The 17,155-nt window shown below is 45.9% G+C and overlaps 1 protein-coding gene across 4 annotated transcripts in view; it reads left to right on the top strand.

Annotated features, from left to right (window-relative positions):
- PXK (PX domain containing serine/threonine kinase like) overlaps nt 1–16,704 on the top strand; it is a 77,267-nt gene extending 60,563 nt beyond the window's left edge. The window contains exons 14-19 of one of the 4 annotated variants that reach the window (XM_081246936.1): nt 669–746; nt 1,280–1,366; nt 1,810–1,879; nt 4,806–4,865; nt 13,929–13,965; nt 15,413–16,704. In XM_081246936.1, the coding sequence (XP_081103062.1) occupies nt 669–746; nt 1,280–1,366; nt 1,810–1,879; nt 4,806–4,865; nt 13,929–13,965; nt 15,413–15,599 (519 nt within the window). In that variant the 3' untranslated portion in view covers nt 15,600–16,704. Of the gene's footprint in view, nt 1–668; nt 747–1,279; nt 1,367–1,809; nt 1,880–4,802; nt 4,866–13,928; nt 13,966–15,412 lie in introns of all 4 variants that reach the window. The other 3 variants (XM_081246935.1, XM_081246934.1, XM_081246933.1) reach the window with 3 other exon arrangements.
- The last annotated feature ends 451 nt before the right edge of the window (nt 16,705–17,155 follow it).

The following is a 17,155-nucleotide window of genomic DNA, read 5'->3' as shown; positions in this document are numbered from 1 at the left end:
TGGTGTCCTATCCAAGAAATTATTGCCAAATCCATTATCACAAAGCTTTCTCCCTATGTTTTCTTCTAAGAGTTTTATGTTTTTAGGTCTTAGGTTTAGGTCTTTAATCCAATTTTGAGTTAATTTTTGCATACAGTGTAAGGTAGGGGTCCAGCTTCATTCTTTTGCATGTAGATATCCAGTTTTACCAGCAACATTTATTGAAGAAACTGTCCTTTTCTCACTGTGTGCTTTTGGCATGAGGGTTAATTTCTGGGCTCTCTGTTCCATTGGTCTGTGTGTCTGTCTTTATTGCCAGTATCACACTGTTTTCTGTAGCTTTGTAATACATTGTAAAATCAGGGAGCGTGAGGCCTCCAGTTTCCATCTTCTTTTTCAGGATTGTTTTGGTAATTTGGGGTTCCTTGAGAATAACTTGAAATACTTGAAACATACATCATGCTTATTTATGTGTTAGTTTTATATATTTATTGCTAAAACATGCTAATGAGGTGAGTGTGTTTGGGGATACCAAAAGTGGCCAGGATAGGAGTCAAGTGGACAGCTTGTAACTGATTTCATTCCAGGTGTCCTCTTCCTTGACTAGCAACTGTTTTTTATTCAAACTGGGACTTGAGAGACTCTCCAGCTATTTTACTCAATAGATTATGTACTTTCTCTTCTTTCAGATCCCCACAAAGTTAAAAGAGGCATTGAGAATTGCCAAAGAATGTATAGAAAAGAGGCTAATTGAAGAACAGAAACAGGTAAACTGCTAATAGTTCCTCGTTGCCTTTTGATCTTTTAGTGTCCCCATCCTCTGCTGTGGTGATCACAGTGATTTACTTGTAACTGAGTGTTCATTCCATAAACAGTTCTTGCATACTTGCTCTGGACCAGGCTCCATGTTCAATGCTGCGAGACAGCCAAGTACTTCACAGTCCTACCCTCAAGGAGCTCAGCCTGTGGGGGAAACAAACATGTCCACAAAGATCAGTCATCCTTTATGATCAGGACAGACTGGGTGGTGGTGGGGCACACACACTCCATGCTCCAAAGGCGCTGGGGACCACACTCATTTTCCGTAAGAGAGAGAAAGGCAGGAAGGAACTCGGGGAGAGAGAAAGGTCTTCATCTGTTGGCACACTCTTCTCCCAGACATCTAGACCCAAGCTTGGAGGCAGACAGGCTGAGCAAGGAAAGATTTTTCATCCAAATGTTTTGATTTGGCAAAACATGTTAGAGATTTTCATTAGTGTAGGATATGCTTACAGTTGTGGTGAATTGTGGTCTCTTAAAGATCCACCAGCATCGAAGACTGACGAGAGCTCAGTCTCACCATGGATCCGAAGAAGAAAGAAAAAAGAGGAAGATCTTAGCTCGAAAGGTAAGTCCGGTGTCTCTCTGAATTCTTTCTTGCGAATTCCTGACTACATGTGAAAAAAGTTCTAGGTTAATGATGCCCATTTAGTTAATGAAAGATTCTGTGCTTTATCTCCATGAAAGCTAAAACCATTTCCAGATGACTGGTTTGCAGCTTCTGAAAGAAAAGCCATATAATATCAGCAGAGAAATGGACCATAGAGTTTCCTGGTTTGCTGGGCTGATTATGGCCTTAATGTAATTGCGGGGAATGACTGACCTGAGAGAGTAAACTCAGCATTCTTGGTTTTATTTCTCCCTTTAGTTTTGGCTTGTGGCTTCTTCACTGTATTAAGTTATGAGGCCAAATATGACTTTGTGTGTAGCTAGTCTAACTGTGCCTGGAAAATGTTTTTATTCTGGTATGTTTATTCTTTGCTTTTCCTCCTCTATTTTTTATTTTTAAAGAAGTCAAAACGATCTGCTCTTGAAAATAGTGAAGAGCATTCAGCAAAATACAGCAACTCCAATAATTCAGGTAAGTGGTTATAGGTTGTAGTGGGGCCCAGGTCCCAAAGGTTAGGACCAGGAGTCAAGGGTTCTTGGGTTCTCCTGGGCAGTGTGGTGACCACTGCAGAGAACAAAAGGACTCTGTCCCCAGGGAAGGATTGCCCCAGCATTCAGAGGCTCACAGGACTCAAGTGCTAGAAGGCACCTCAGAGCTTACTGGGTAACCAGCCTCCTCGCTGACGGCAGCATCAGCCCTGGAAGAAAAACCCACCCAACTTACAATGCAAGGCCTCCTGTTTATCAGCAGAGCCTATAGGAACTGAAATGGCCCTAAATCCTGCCCTCTGCTTGGTCCCCACATGGCAGAAGGATATGCCCTCCTGCATCAAGGAAAGGCCTCTGTAGTGTGTGGGGATTGCAAAATGCAACATTCCAGGAGGGCCAAGATGGCACAGAGTGCAGTGTCATGAGTTGGTTATCCTTGCTGTCACTCCTGGATGCCCCTTGCCCAGCCCTGCTAGCTTTGGGCCCTAATGTCCCCATCTTTGGAAATCAGATCAAGTGACCCCTTGGGACCTTCTAGTTCTTCTGCCTTATGGTCTGTGAAGTAGAGTTCCACATAGAGAAGGGAAGGTTTCATCCTAACAGGGGCAGGTTTGGTTTAGTCCTGGAGGGCCAAAGGAAGGGGAGGGTTTTTTTAGGTTGAGGGATAGCTGCATATACTTCCAGGCAGGATAAGGACCAAATAGAGACGGAGAAGTTGAAGATGCAAAAGAGAGAGTGATTGTTGGGGGGAGTGAGGGGGCTGGGGGTCAAAGGGTTAGCATCAAGAGCCCAGCTGTCAGTCTCAGCCTTGGAGGAAACCCATCCATCCCTTCCTGGTGTCAGGAGCCAGGAGGGGTAGGTGAAGAGTAGAGGTGTTTAAAAGTGGAAGGAGGGGAGGAAATTGAGGGTGTTCACAGCTCATGCCTTCTCAGGTCTTCTCAGGGAAGGCAGTGAGGAAGACATCTGCCAGGGGCAAGAGAAGAGGAAGTGAGGGGTTCACAAGACCTGAAGGCTGGTCTAGCCATAGCCAGAGAATGCAGGCAGTGTGGGTAGAGCTGAAATTGGAAGAGTTGGGATGGGAGAAGATTATAGACTCCAGAGGGAGGGTGGGAATCATGCCAGCACCACTGCTTGGAGAGCCAACCCAGAGACGGACTCTGGAGGGAAGAGCTAGAAGGGAAGAGAAGGAGGGGAGGCTCCAGGCCCTGAAGGTCCCTGTGGGGACCAAGGCAGGCTCCTTGGGGATGGAGACTGGGAGAGGAGAAGGGGCTGGAGGCTGTTGTGGCCGGCGGGTAATTTCAGAGTTGGAGGTCTGTTTTCTCCATGGTTGATGGGATGGACATAGGCCAGTCATTGTCATCACTAGGCTGAGACTCATGTCTCCAACTAGCCTGTCACCCTGGCAGGCACTCTGTCCAGCGTCTACTTTTTTTCTTTTTTTTGTGGTACGTGGGCCTCTCACTGTTGTGGCCTCTCCCATTGCGGAGCACAGGCTCCGGACGCGCAGGCTCAGCGGCCATGGCTCACGGGCCCAGCCGCTCCGCGGCACGTGGGATCTTCCCAGACCAGGGCACGAACCCGTGTCCCCTGCATCGGCAGGCGGACTCTCAACCACTGTGCCACCAGGGAAGCCCCATCTACTTCTTTATAAAGCAGAGAAAGCCTGGCTTGGTGTACTCCACCTTCCTGAGGCCCTGCCTGCCTGCAAGGCTCTTTGCCAGATGCAGCTGGATGGGACGCCAAGGACTCCCAGACACCACCTCAGGGAGTTTAGGAAAGCAAAGTAGCAGTTGATGGAAATGTATAGATCATCTCCAGACCCCACTGGAATCCCAAATTCAAACCTTCTTCCCCTTAAAATCTGTGTTAGCCCTACAAGCAGTATGATATCAGGACGGGTTGAATTTCACCATCTTTTTCAGTGAAACGCCTCTCCCTTTTACAGGGAGGCGAGAGGATATTGCAGATGGTGGAAGGGTATTCAGCTGGAGGGAGGTGTGGCTTCATTAGGACATTTCTCCTCGTGTTCAGTGTCCGTGCTGTGCCCCCCACGTCTTGTGGGTGTGCGGGAGGTAGTGGGAGGCTGCCCCAGGACAGCTAGTGGCTTCTCAGGGGCATGGCCTCAGCCCTCCAGGAGCTTTGGTAATCCCTTGATAGGACTGCCATGTGAGGGAGGGAGCTCATGTGGGAGCTTCCATCTGCTCATTGAGCTACTTCCATGTCAAGCCAGGAGGACGTATTCTGGGGATTTCTGAGCAATGGAGGAGATACTGGGAATTTGGCAATATTTGAAATATAAAAAGGTTACTAGGTCCAGAAAAAACATGCAACGTATGGGAATATGTACATTATTTAAATGTAAATCATGGTATTTACTGAATTTCAGGTAAGAAAAGGCCTGGGAAATCCACACACTGAGTAGGCGGATCCTAATCCATTGAATATGCCTGCTGGTAAAATGGAACTTCTCCAGAGAGTATTCCTGGGTGGATGTGGTGGGGAACTCTCGCTTCTTTTGGAGAGGCCTCCACCAGGTTGCTCTGCACCTCTCTGTCACCTCTACTGCTGTGGCACTGTCATTTGTCCTTCATTACCCAAGGACAGGGCTTGGGTCAGGAAGAGACACTGCAGCCAGTTGCATAAGCCATTGGATTGCACAAAGTTGGTTGCAAACCAGGCAGGCTGTGGGGAGCAGTGGGAGGCAATGAGGCCTGGGGAAGGAAGCGGGTTGGACGCCTGTGGTCAGGGGTCCTGTCCCTGAATTCTCTGCCCCACCTCGCTTTTTCCCACAAGGCTCACACACTCAGCCAAGTGCAGAATCTCAGACAGTGGTGGGTGCCGGCTCCGACCAAGCTCCAGATGTCTTCCTTTGGTCCCCATGAGGGTCTCTCTGTGTTTTCTCTTAGCAGGATCTGGGGCCAGCTCACCTCTCACATCCCCGTCATCGCCGACTCCACCCTCCACAGCAGGTTAGTGAGGAGGCGGAGTAACCTGCCTTCCCTTCTGCACCAGCCCGAGAGGAGGGTGGGGCTTTCTCTTCTCACCTTGGCCCAAACATCTCAGGGGTCAGAGGGGACCAGCCTCCTCCAGAGAAACCAGTGGGAGCGCAGATTAGCAGTGTCACTTGGGAGAGACGAGGGTCCAGGTCTCTAAAGTCGGATTTCAGGGCTGCTCACTGCCCCCACCTCCAGCTCGCTCTCTCTGCTGAAAAGCCTCACGCAGGCTCCTCAGATCACAGCCTGTCTGGATACGCGCTCAGCTGAACAAAACAATCGCGCTGCTGCCCAGGGGCCGGGTCCTGCCAGGGCTCTCTCCTCAGGGAGCCCAGTCATAGTGTCGGCTTTGTCACAGAGCACAACTGGTGAAATGCCTGGGTATGGGAGTGAACTACCCACCGAGCTTCTGATTTCCTGATAACTATTTGTGCTTTATTCTGCTCTGCATTTCATCACCTGAATATTTTTCTGTGGCTAGCTAGCCTTTGTTTTGCCTTTGTGACTTAAATCAGACAGATACTGGGAGTTTTGTTTGAAAAATGTAAAAAGTTTATTTCAGGGAATACTTATAAAAATTATCTCTAATTCTATGGAGTGGCCTCATAATGCTATCTTGCTTCTTTCTTTTTTGAACTAATAGCTCTCTCCTAACCATTTTGCAAGCCTCATAAAAACACACTGGGGCACCAGTATCTCCTTTCACTTCTTAACTGAACCAGATGTTCTGGTTGTCAGAGAAGTCGGTTCTGCCACTCAGAGCTTGTCGGCTGGCTGTGCTTAGAAGAGCTGCTGCAGCTGTCTGGAGGGAGAGTCATGGGCTGGGGTTGATTTATGAGTTGATGACACCATATTCATTAAGGCTTAAAGTGGTGCCCAGGAGCTACCAAGAGCATTACCCGACAGCCCTCAAATGCTTCTAACTGACCTTCAAAAAAAAACCCCCAAAACAACAGTCAAATGTAAGGGGACTGGTTTGAAGGCCTCGCATCTGTCTGGTGGGTGTCTCTCCTTGCTGGCCGAGCCTGGTTACTGGTAGTTTGCTGTTGAGTGTTCTGGGCCCAGGGCCTATTTTAATAGCAAAGCACCTGGCTGATGGGGGATAATATTCTATTTCGTTTCTGACTTTGTCAGCAGATTTTACAAGAAAGCTTCCAAATATTGATCAATATAGAAAATATACTTCTCTGTCTTTTGTAGAGGTGACCTGTATAGGCCGATCAGAAATTTGGGGGGAGCCACTGCCCAGATCATGCTGAGGCATTTTCTAGAAGATAGGATATTAATTTCACACCACTTAGACATATTAAGAAAACTGGAGAGAATAGTGAGAATCCATGAAGCCTCCTTTAACAAATGAGGTGTCTATCCGGTAGCTCAGAGCACTTTGCTGTGTGCATTGGATGTGGGAAGTTACCTGCCAGTGCTCATTTTTAAACGCCTTGGAGAATTCAGTCTATATGGATTATTTTTGATGAATCCTCTAATTGACCTGAGTTCTCGGTGGGAGGATTCTCATACAGTAGCAGGTTTGCATGAGATGAGGTAACTTTTAGAACAAGAAGAAAAAGAGGAATCTTTTGTAATTAGACTCAAGGTTGGAAAAAACTTCGTCTGAGGCGAGAGGGAGCAGTTGGGTGGATAGTTCCCTATCCTGAAGGGGAGTTGTAAAGTTTCAGAGGGAAACATATGTGAGGCCACAAGCATGATGCCTGGCAGAAATGGAAGGTTCCCAGCAAGTATTGGCTCCCTCTTTTCCTTTATGTCCTTTAATGTTTTATTGATAAAATTATTGATTCAGCCCCAGAGACTGTACTCTGACCTCTGCTGGTTATTTATTGTAACGCGTCTCATAAAAATAATAGTATTTGCCTATCAACCTAGCATTTCAGGCCCTAAGCGAGCCACCCATGGTGAGTTTATTCATTCAGCTACTGAAGATGCATTTATTGAGAGCTGCTGTGCGCCCAGCACTGTGCTAAGCGCTGGGTCACAGAGATGAGCAGACAGACAAGGCCCCAGCTGAGGTGGCCTCACATTGCCAGCACCCTCTCAGGAGCTCCAAAATGATAGATACAATTCAAGCAAGTGCTTTCCTTGGGGTCCACCTGTGGTAATTTTTTTCTCCCAGTGGTTCCCCTTCTTAAATAGAGAATCTCCACCTGAAAAAACTAGTCCACCAACAAAGTGACATCTTGAGCTTCTGTTCTGTACAGGGCATCAGTGAGCTACAAACTGGTGATAGTCTCATGCTACCGTACCCATGGGAGATGCTCAGTAAATCCTTATGGGTGGATTTGCTTGGACTTGGTCTGTCTTCAGGGTCTCTGCTGGGTGAGGGCAAGGCTCTCAGCTTACGGGTGGCAACTTCTGGCTCGGAAGCCCCTGCTTAGACTGGTCCTTTTCCTTCCAGGACAGGACGCCAGGCTTCTCATCATCTATGTTGCCGCCTCTCTGCACGCTGCCTGTCTTATTGCTGGAATCACATTTACTCCAATTTATGTCTTTACTTCTAGGCCACATTTATGGTTTATCTGGGAACTAAGTCAAGCATAGTGTCTTCCAGCTTTATGATAAAATGCAATTTTCTCAAGAAATGAAGGAAAATTCTTCATTTTCAAGGGCTAGTTTAGAAAAGCAATTCCTGCTAAAGGTAGCATCTCAAACACAACTGGCTCTGGGAGCCCTTGGAAATTACACCTTGCGCTGTGGAACCTAAACTTGAGGATCACCACTCAGTAGTTCTGGGACCTTGGAGAAGATACTTGACCTTCCTGGGCATCAGGTTTTGAAACCGAGTGAGGCTCTGTGGGACTCCCGGGCACGGAGGCCCTCTTGTCCTCTGTTTCTTGTAGGCAAGACTCCAGGCTCCATGACCTTCCCTGAGTTCCAAAGGGCAGATTGGAAGAGTTGCTAATCACGGGAGGAGCAGCCAGGAAACCACCTGAGATGAGATTAAGGAAGTGCAAGTCCGGCACACGCCCTGATCTTGTCAGAGACTCCACCCTTGGACCTGTTGTTATCAAACCCTTCATCAGATCCTCTGGGGTGGGGACACATAGTTTCTCCAGGCAGGAGCCTGCTGTGTCCCCGTTTGCCTGGCAAAGTAATAAAGCCATCCTTTTCTACTTCACCCAAAACTCTGTCCCCGAGATTTGATTTGGCAGTGGTGTACAGAGAGGCTGAGCTTTTGGCATCATTTTCCCATTTGTAAAGGAGGGTAATAACACTGCCTGCCTAGTGGGTTTATTACGAGGATCCAGAGAGTTCCATGCCCATGGAGTTAGAACAGCGCCTGATACACAGTAAGCCCTCAGGACACTTAGTTACTGAGAGACCTTGAGTGAGTCACTTTCAGTGTCTGGGTTTGGGTTATGTCCTCTGTAGAAGGCAAAAGCGTGGGAGTCAGAGGAGACTATCTCACAGTTCTAATCAAGCATCCTCTAAACCCACTGTGGACCCTGCCCTTTGGCAGTTTGTTCAGCAATAGATCAACTGAGGCAAGTTCAGTTTGATAGCATTGCCTTTCTTCCTGAAAGCATCAATTTTAAGCACATTCGTGGTAGCTGAGGGTGGTTTTCAGCTCAGTTGCTTTCAGACGGGGCAGAAGTGACAGATGTTTCTAAGCGAAGGGGTCTTACTCTCATGAGCCCTTTCCAGCATTTGTGTAAGGACTGGGGCCTCTCCTGTTTCTTACTGTACTTCCCTGCCATGGGCCTCCTCTTGAAATCCTTACCAAATTGATGGGAGGAATGTTTCCTTAAGTCTGCTGGCAATTCCATCCGGTAGGGTGGGATTCTCTAAAGCTTTTTTTTTTTCCCAGTGAGAACATTCCTAGCACTTTCTTTTTTTGCTAAGGTTTCTGTTTCCTGCCTCTAGATCATTCTTTCAAGAACTTTAAAATACTATCTTGACTTATGTCATGGTCAGTGTCACCAACTCGTGTTTACACTCTATATTCATGGAGCTGAGTGGTTTAGACGGTCCTAATTGACACACAGATATTTGCTCCTACCCTCCCTTTGGGAGGAGACAAACCTGTTGCCTTGCCATCGTGTGTGTGTGTGTGTGTGTGTGTGTGTGTGTGTGTGTGTGTGTGTGTGTGTGTGTGTGTGTTTAAACAAAAGATTTGCAGAAGAGTATTTGGGGAAAGCTTAGTAAGCAGGAGACCCAAATTATTACTGTTGTTGTTGTTAATAATTGTGTTTAACGTCTTTTGAGTGTTTATTCTGTGCTAGGCACTGTTCTAAGTGATTTATAGTTACTGTTTTATTTAATCCTCATGAATACCTCCCTATCCAATGAGCAGGGATTATACTTATAGCTCCATTTTACAGACAAATAAATTGAGGCACTAGTGGCATTAAAGGACTTTGACCAAGGTCACACAAGTGGGGGATACTAGAGCCAAGATTTAAACTTGGTTCTGTCTTTGCCCATCTACTTGATTTCTCCTGAGCGCCTGCTTTCTCAGGTGCACTACAGGGCCTGTGCTGCTAAACGCTCTGCTTGGCTGGTGTGAAAAGAGCTCCAAAAGAATAGTTAGAAACCCCGGGCTTGGGTCGTAGCTCCACCACTTTCCAGGTGGCCTTGGACAAGTAATTTCCATACTTTGAAGCTGTCTTTTAAGAGAATGTCTGGTCTTTATGAGGTAGATAATGTACACAACAGGGCTTTATAAGCAGTAAAGTACTGTCAAGTATAAGCTATGAATGCCTTGCAAGAGAATTCTAGCCCTTCTTGCTTGAAGTTTATCATTTTAAGCAACACTTTTGAAGAGAGAGCTGGCAGTTTGTAGAAACCCAGTCTGTGAGCATGACTGGAGAGAGAGGGAAGTTTCATATCTGGAGAGCTGGAGGAGGGAAAACAGGGCCTTGTGGGCACAGAGTGACTGAGAACTTGAATAACAGGAAGAAGGGTTAAGAATAAATAAGGCGCAAACTGTGATGCATAAAATAAGCTACCAGGACATATTGTACAACACAGGGAATATAGCCAATATTTTATAATAACTATAAATGGATTATAACCTTTAAAAATTGTGAATCATTATATTGTACACCTGTAACTTATATAATATTATATAATATTGTATATAATATTGTACGTCAACTATACTTCAGTTAAAAAAAATAAATTACAAAGAAAAGGAATAAGTAAGGCACAAGAAGAGATGAATTCATTTAGAATGTTGGCGCTTCCAGAATTTATCTACCCAGGTCAAAGTCTGAAACCCATTCTAGACTCAAAATTGATGGCTCTGGCCCGAAGAACTGCCTCTTTTTCTCAAAACTACACAAACACAAAGCAGTTTCCATCTTTAGGATACACAGGTCTGCCCTGTAGTCCTTCTCCGAACAGTGTGTTGGTTCTGCTCTCCTGCCAGCTCACAGCCTTCCTCCCCGCTTCCAAGCCCAAGTGTGTGAGCTCCTCTCCAGGGTACTCAGCTGCTGGGGGTGGGGCAGGCAGTGCCCCCAGCATCCCCCCAGAGCCCCCCCAGGTCGGCAGTGGTCAGCCTGCCCTGCCCCACGTGGGCCTCGCTGAAGGGATTCTCCTCTGGGCAGTGGGGCACATTGGTTTGGAACGCTGGGATTCACCGTCAGGGAAAGGGTTATCTTTCACAATTAACCTGGAATCCAGTCAGTTAAAAAGAAGATAGGAAGAAATGTTTGCCTTTTTTTTTTTGGGCTGCGCCTCGGGCCTTGTGAGATCTTAGTTCCCCAAACTGGCCTGGCAGTGAAAGCGCTGAGTCCTAACCACTGGACCGTCAGGGAATTCCCACCTTTTTTTTTTTTTTTTTAATGGTTTTCTAGCCTTAGGTCAGCTAATGCTCCTCACTGCTTCAGCCTCTGGAGCCCCCTGCCTTCAGGGGAGAGGCCCCATGCTCCTGCCCAGGGGCCCCACCTTAGACTTCCCTGTGCTCTTGCTTTTCCCAACTTTAAAAAGACAGATCTCTATTTTAGACCATAGAAGACTTGCTTGGGGAAGTGATGAGTTCTAATTTTTCTCCCCTCTTGATAAACTGTCCTTATTTAGTACACTAGGTACTCTCCCAGTACCCATTCCACTTTTCAGGGGAGGTAAAACCATGATGGGTCTTCTTAAGTGGGTGCTATGCTTGTAGATAACTAAAAATATCTCAGAAGAAAGAAAGAAAGAAAGAAAAAAGAATGAAGAGGAAAGTGACTCATTAGTTACTCTGTTAGTGTGTTTGCCATGTTCTAAAAGGGTCACAGTCATGTTTACAAACCAGTGCTTCTTGTGGTTAACTTAAGTATATCCTAGTTTGGCAGTGAGAATAATCAGCATGTGATTCAGACTAATATTTTACTGTCTCTTACTATTTGATTAAATGACACTAAAATCTGAATAATGACTTGTGTCCCCTCTCTCTCTCTCTCTCTTTGCTGTTTTCAGTAGAGCATGCACCATTTTGAACGTGAATTTTCGGTAAAGTAAGCTATACTGATTTTTCTAACTTTAAAGATGCTCTGTTTCTGTATGTGAAATGGGACCCAGTGTGTCTAGCTCACTGAAGTGATGAACAAATGGGAAAGCAGATTCGAGACGATTTCCTTATCTGAATATTTAAATGAAATACAGCATCTTTAAAAAGCACCCAAGTGACTTCATTTACCTTCATTTCATTTTCATCATGACCTTCAAAATCTTCATTTTCACTCTGATTTTAGTTTTAAAATAGAGCTCTAAAACCTGTAAATCAACTGCATGGCATTTCGGTATCTTTTAATTTTGGAAACCAGCACCTCACAGTCCTGTTGCTGCAAACGTGTCAGTTCCTTGTTCCTCTGACAAAGGGGAAAAGGCACTGGGCAGTTGCATTCTTGGTCACAGGGAAGCAACTTACGGCTTGTATAACTGACAATAGGGAAAAACAGTTCTTTTTTAAGCATCCTTAACAATACTTGAGTTGGGACATGAGTACAGCCTCCGCATCTTTCTGAGGTAAGAGGCCAAGGCAGTTCCAGAGAGCTGGGGCCTGCCTGCTTCCAGGGGTCCCTGCCCTCCACTCCCTCTCGAGGGTAGCTGGTAGGTGTGGTGTTGGTCTGGCGGCCATGTGGCCTCCCCTGATGTGTGTGGAGACCACAAAGGAACCCAGGCCGCAGACACGAGTAGACTGCCCACTGTCAGAGTTCGCCCAAGGCAAGGGGACCCTCAAACGTCCTTTTGATGGGGCTGGGAGGATGTTTCTGGCAAGACATTCCTACTCAGATCTAACCTGTGCTCTTGCTGCAACAGTCTGTGGCCTGTTCCAGGGCCTCTGCTGGATTTCCAGGCTCCCATCTGAGGTTCTGGGGAGGGTGGAGTAGTTGGCTCTTGGGGTTTTTGTCTAAGAGAAGGTAAGATTGGAGAGATCAGGGCTGACCTGGTGATCACGGGAGGTAAGCTGTTTGGGAGCATCCGTCATCCTGGGGTGTTGCAGGCCAATGTTTTTCAAAGCTGGGTGAATTCTTTTGGCAATCAGTCTGACACGGAATCTGGTTTTGTCTGCGGCCTGGGGATGAGGGTGATAGGAGGCCTCTGGAGGGGGCGCCCCCTCATATTTGGGGAGTGGGGGGCCCGGGCATTAGGCAGTTGTTCCCAGGTTTGCTCCAGGCCAAAGAGCCAAGTCCGAATTTGGCCCCTTGTTAACATTCCCCCCTCCCACATCATTACCAACGTGTTGTAGCTTAAGTTCCAGTGAACCTTTAAAGGAATTTTGTGGATGACAGAAGAGGCAAAAAGGAAAAACTTAAAAAAAAAAAATCGATGGGGCCTGTAATCAGAGACTGTGAGTCCCTGGGTCTGTGTTCTTGCCTCCTCCAGTGTTGACCTTCAGACCTGGACCTCCTCTCCCCTTCCAGAGGGTTCTGAGCTGCTCCTGGCCCTAATCATACATATCAGGATCTGCCCTAGTTGTTGCAGGCCCAATGAGGAAAGGTGGACCTCATGGGACATCGCGCCCTTTACGACTGGTTGGACCCTCTGTGAGGGGACCGCAGGTGACCTGCTCTTTCCTCTTGGATGGGCATAGTCTCCTTTCTCACAGCCCTCAGCATCGTATTATAGTCACAGGCTACCCTGTGGCACTTTGGACAGTGTATTTATTTATGCTGCCTACATATTCAAAGCGATTCATTCAGACAGTTTCAGCCTTTACTTGGAAGATGAAGATCCATTTACGGAATACCACCCCCCAATTTCCAAACTCTGTGGTAGTGAATTTGCACTTTTAATTTTGAGTGCCTAGTAATGAGGCCAAAGTCGAGGGATGGTTCCTCACGAGGGCCAAGCAGTTTAGTTCTGTGCCAAGATAGCAGCCTGTACCCAAGTCCAGTTCCTGAGGCCCATCTCTAGCCTCCGAGAATCCTAAGCTAGAAGACTTGCAGTCTCTGGATGGCCAATTCCATGCCTTTAGTGGAACAAAGTGCTACTGCAGCCCTGTCTTCTCGTCTATAACCCGCACTGACTTTTCTGCCAGGGTCAAAGCACAAAGCTGGGAGGCAGACATGCTGGCACTCATTCGGGTACGTGTTGGGCCGTACATGTCAAGTCCAGATTCTGCTGGCCTTTTCTGGCCATTGGGTGAGAGTGCTGGGAAGGGGAGGGGGCAGCTGGGAGGGCACTGGCGCCCACTCAGTCCCCCGGGCTCTGCAGTTGAGTTCCAAGAGGCTTCAGAGGCCGTCTCCCCTCCTCCCGGTATTTTACGGGTCACTTTCCAAGAACCCCCTTCAGAGGAATACTTATGTCACACACTTACTCTCCCTGCTCTTTTCATCTCAACAGTCATTTCAGGTTTGAAGTTCTTTTTATCTCTGTAACCCTGTAACGTAAAGCCAGGAACATTTCCCCATAATCCACCTTGGCATAGAACATAATAGAACTTCATTCATTAGTTGTTATTGTACAGAACCAGTGAAAATTACATTTTGTTCATTTGTCTGTATTTAATGTTTATTTGTATTGCTATATGATTATTTGAGAATTCCAAGATTGCAGAGCATGAGTGTGTGCATCTGTGTGATTCTTTAATTTCAGCTGCCTTAGGTTTGGGTAAAGATGTAAAGGAAGGTAAGTGGTTTTCTATGATATACAATGCTTTAACCATTGCCTATCACAGTTGGTAAAAAGGTTGCACTTGCTGAAGTATTTTATGGATGATCCTGACCACTCATCCATATAAACTCAAGTAGCGGTTGGTATGTTTACCTAGTATCACCACAGCTCAGTAGCAGTTTGAGGGAGGTGGTAGGGGAGCCATCTAGCAGAATGTCTTCTGTGGTAGCACTGGGGTGGGGTAGAGGGTAAGACTAGAAAGAGATGTGGAGTCACGGGGAGCTGCAAGGGTCACAGGAAATGGGGCAGCTGTGACACAGGCAAGTTCTTTAAAGCAGGGCTTTTTTTTTTTTTTTGTGGCCATGCCACATGGCATGTGGGCTCTTAGTTGTGGCATGCAGGATCTTAGTTCCCTGGACCAGGGATCAAACCCATGCCCCCCTGCACTGAAGCATGGAGTCTTAACCACTGGACAGCCAGGGAAGTCCCAGCAGGGTGTTTTCTGTACCTAGTGTTTATTTTGTCCCAAGAGGACAATTCATTCATTGACTCAAAACTATAAAATTCGAGCACCCAGTGTTCGTGTTTCTGAAAGCTAAGGGAGGTTTCAGATACCTGTCCAGTTTCCTTCTCCTTGCCCACCAGGGTACAGCTCGGCATTCCAGTCTCCCCTGACACTTCAGCAAAGATGTAGGGTTAGGGCATTTCCATCCTGTCCCTGGGTTGGGCCACAGTGGAAACACAGGTGCTTGAGGAAGATTCCTCCCTGAGAATACCATTGCTGGAGAGAGAAAGGCCTCTGCGCCTTGCTGTGCATTGCTAACATTAGCGTTTTATGTTTTTTTCATGCAACCTAATAGGAAATGATTATTCAAGACGGATGCCCCTGGGGAGCCCATAACCCAGCAGACAGTGGTTACCTGCCGAGAATCCTAAGTGATTTGTCATTTTATGTTAAATCACGTCCTTCAAATATTGTGTGTGTTGGAGCAGCTAAAGAACCGTTCATCCCTTACTAGTAATTGATATTCCAGTAGCCCAGCTCTATGCATACAGATGTCTATCTTTAGTTGCTAGCTCAGGAATAGGTGGAGCTGCCTGGAACCTGGAAAAAGTAGCTAATGGAACTTTTCTTTTGGGACCATGATTAAAGTTTGGAAGTGGAAGTAGAGCCTCATCTATGCAGAGAATGTCACTATGTATAGTTTCATGTAATCTGTGATATTTGTTCAGTCTTTTCTCACATGACTATTACTTGGGAGAAATGGCAACTTTTAATTAATTCCCCTTTAATGCTTCTATGTTTCTTGTTCAAGTATTTAAAAAAAAAATCACACAGTACAAGGTGTATTGGCCCATTTGAGGGAAAACATTTGCAGTCTCACCAAAGTCCTTTCTGCCCAGGACTGAGCGGTAGCACGGGTACAGGGTGTGTGGAGATACTGACTGTGCCCTTTCCTCCACAGGGATGTCCGCGTTACCCCCACCTCCTCCACCTGCGCCTCCGCCACCAGCAGCTCCCTTGCCTCCTGCGAGCACAGAGGCGCCCACACAGCTTCCGCCCCAGGCTGTGAATGGCGTGAGCCGAGGGGCCTTACTCAGCTCCATCCAGAATTTCCAAAAAGGAACTTTGAGGAAAGCCGAAACCTGTGATCATAGCGCTCCTAAGATCGGCTAAAGCTTTGTGTTTACACTTGGAGGGAAAAGTTGTTTTGTTTTTCCTTCCACCTCCAACCCCTAAAGTACCCTCTATCTGGATGAATAATTGCTGAGCCAGTACAGTCGCATACGACTTCGCAGATGCTCATGTAAGAGGCTTTTCAAGAGGGAAATAGTCTTCAAGTAGAATAAAGTCAGGCTGGCATTGCTGCCTTCAGAAATAGTTTGCTCCTTTGTTACTGTTGTAAAGGAGCCTTGCTCCTCCCCTAATGGTCATCTTTTGGTAGCAGCAGCATGTTGGAATCAATTATTTCCACCAACAGAAGGAAGTGGACAAAAAACAAAAACAATGACAATATACAGTGACAGCGGTGGATGGCCTTTGTGCTGCAATCCCTCCTGTACCATCAGAGAGCTCCTCGAAATGTTCCTCTCATAGTTCATTTCTCTGTTCTAAAGCATTTTCTGGTTATCTCTTAGATAACTCCCATTTTTGCTACCTTAATTTCATCCTAGACAGTAACACTGTAGCCCAAAGCATAGTTATGTCGCTGAGAGTCAGAGAAGCAACTGAGTTCTTCATTTTCCCTTCAAGTAGAATGGGGAAAGTTCGTAACAGTCTCTGAAGTTCAAACAGGAACTCCATTGTGGTTATAGAACTCAGGGCTGCTAAAGGAACTACTCTAGACTCTTAGTTCCTTTTAGTATGTATCGAACAGACAAAAAAATGTTGACATCAGAAAAAGCTCTTGTCAATTAGACGATCTTCTTAATCCTCAGCAATTAAGTCAAGTTTGGCGTTTGTGGGGGTGGGTTATTATTACAACACAAGTACATCTGGCAAAATCAGTTCTGATTTTCCAAAGATTTATCCAAATATATCTTTTTAATGTTACTCATTTATTAGAAAGATCCTTTATCCTATGATTTGCTTAAACCCTTAAACAAATTGCACTTTAAAGGATTATAAATAATCCATCTAAAAATTCAAGTTACACACATCAGTGTTGGTTACTATGCAGAGAGAATGTCATTGTGTATAGTTTCATGTAATCTGTGATAAATGTTCAGCTGTATTTTTTATTAAAATAAACCATGTCTAGAAAATGTGTTATTTGTAGCTTGGCTAGATATTTTAAATGAGAACTTTTTGTAGTAACTTTGGTAAATATAAAGAAAAGATTCACACAGTATTTCTAAAGTTTCCTCCCTACCTATTCTATCTCTATTTTCTTTTGTGTCGTATTTTCCCTCTTAATTAATAAGAGCTAACAATCCTGTCTTCCTGTTTTAATTAGGTACCACTTGTATGCTTCTATAATTAATTTAAACCTATCTTTTCCATCTCAACTTCTGAAGAGGGCAGTGTATGGCAGAACGTGTGTTCGTTGGCAGTGGGAAAAATACCTGACACAGATTTTGGTTTAACTTTAAAGAGAACCTACTAGAATTAGGCATTTGAAGAGTCGGGGGGCAAGTTCCTGTTTTAAGTAAGTGATGCGGTGTAGGAGATTAATTATTACTGATTAGTTCCTGATGGCAGTAATTTC

Source organism: Mesoplodon bidens (assembly GCF_964165515.1).
Source record: "Mesoplodon bidens genome assembly, chromosome: 10".
NCBI lineage: Eukaryota > Metazoa > Chordata > Mammalia > Artiodactyla > Ziphiidae > Mesoplodon > Mesoplodon bidens.
Note: the sequence above shows the minus strand (reverse complement) of the source record. Positions and strands in the feature narration are given on the sequence as shown.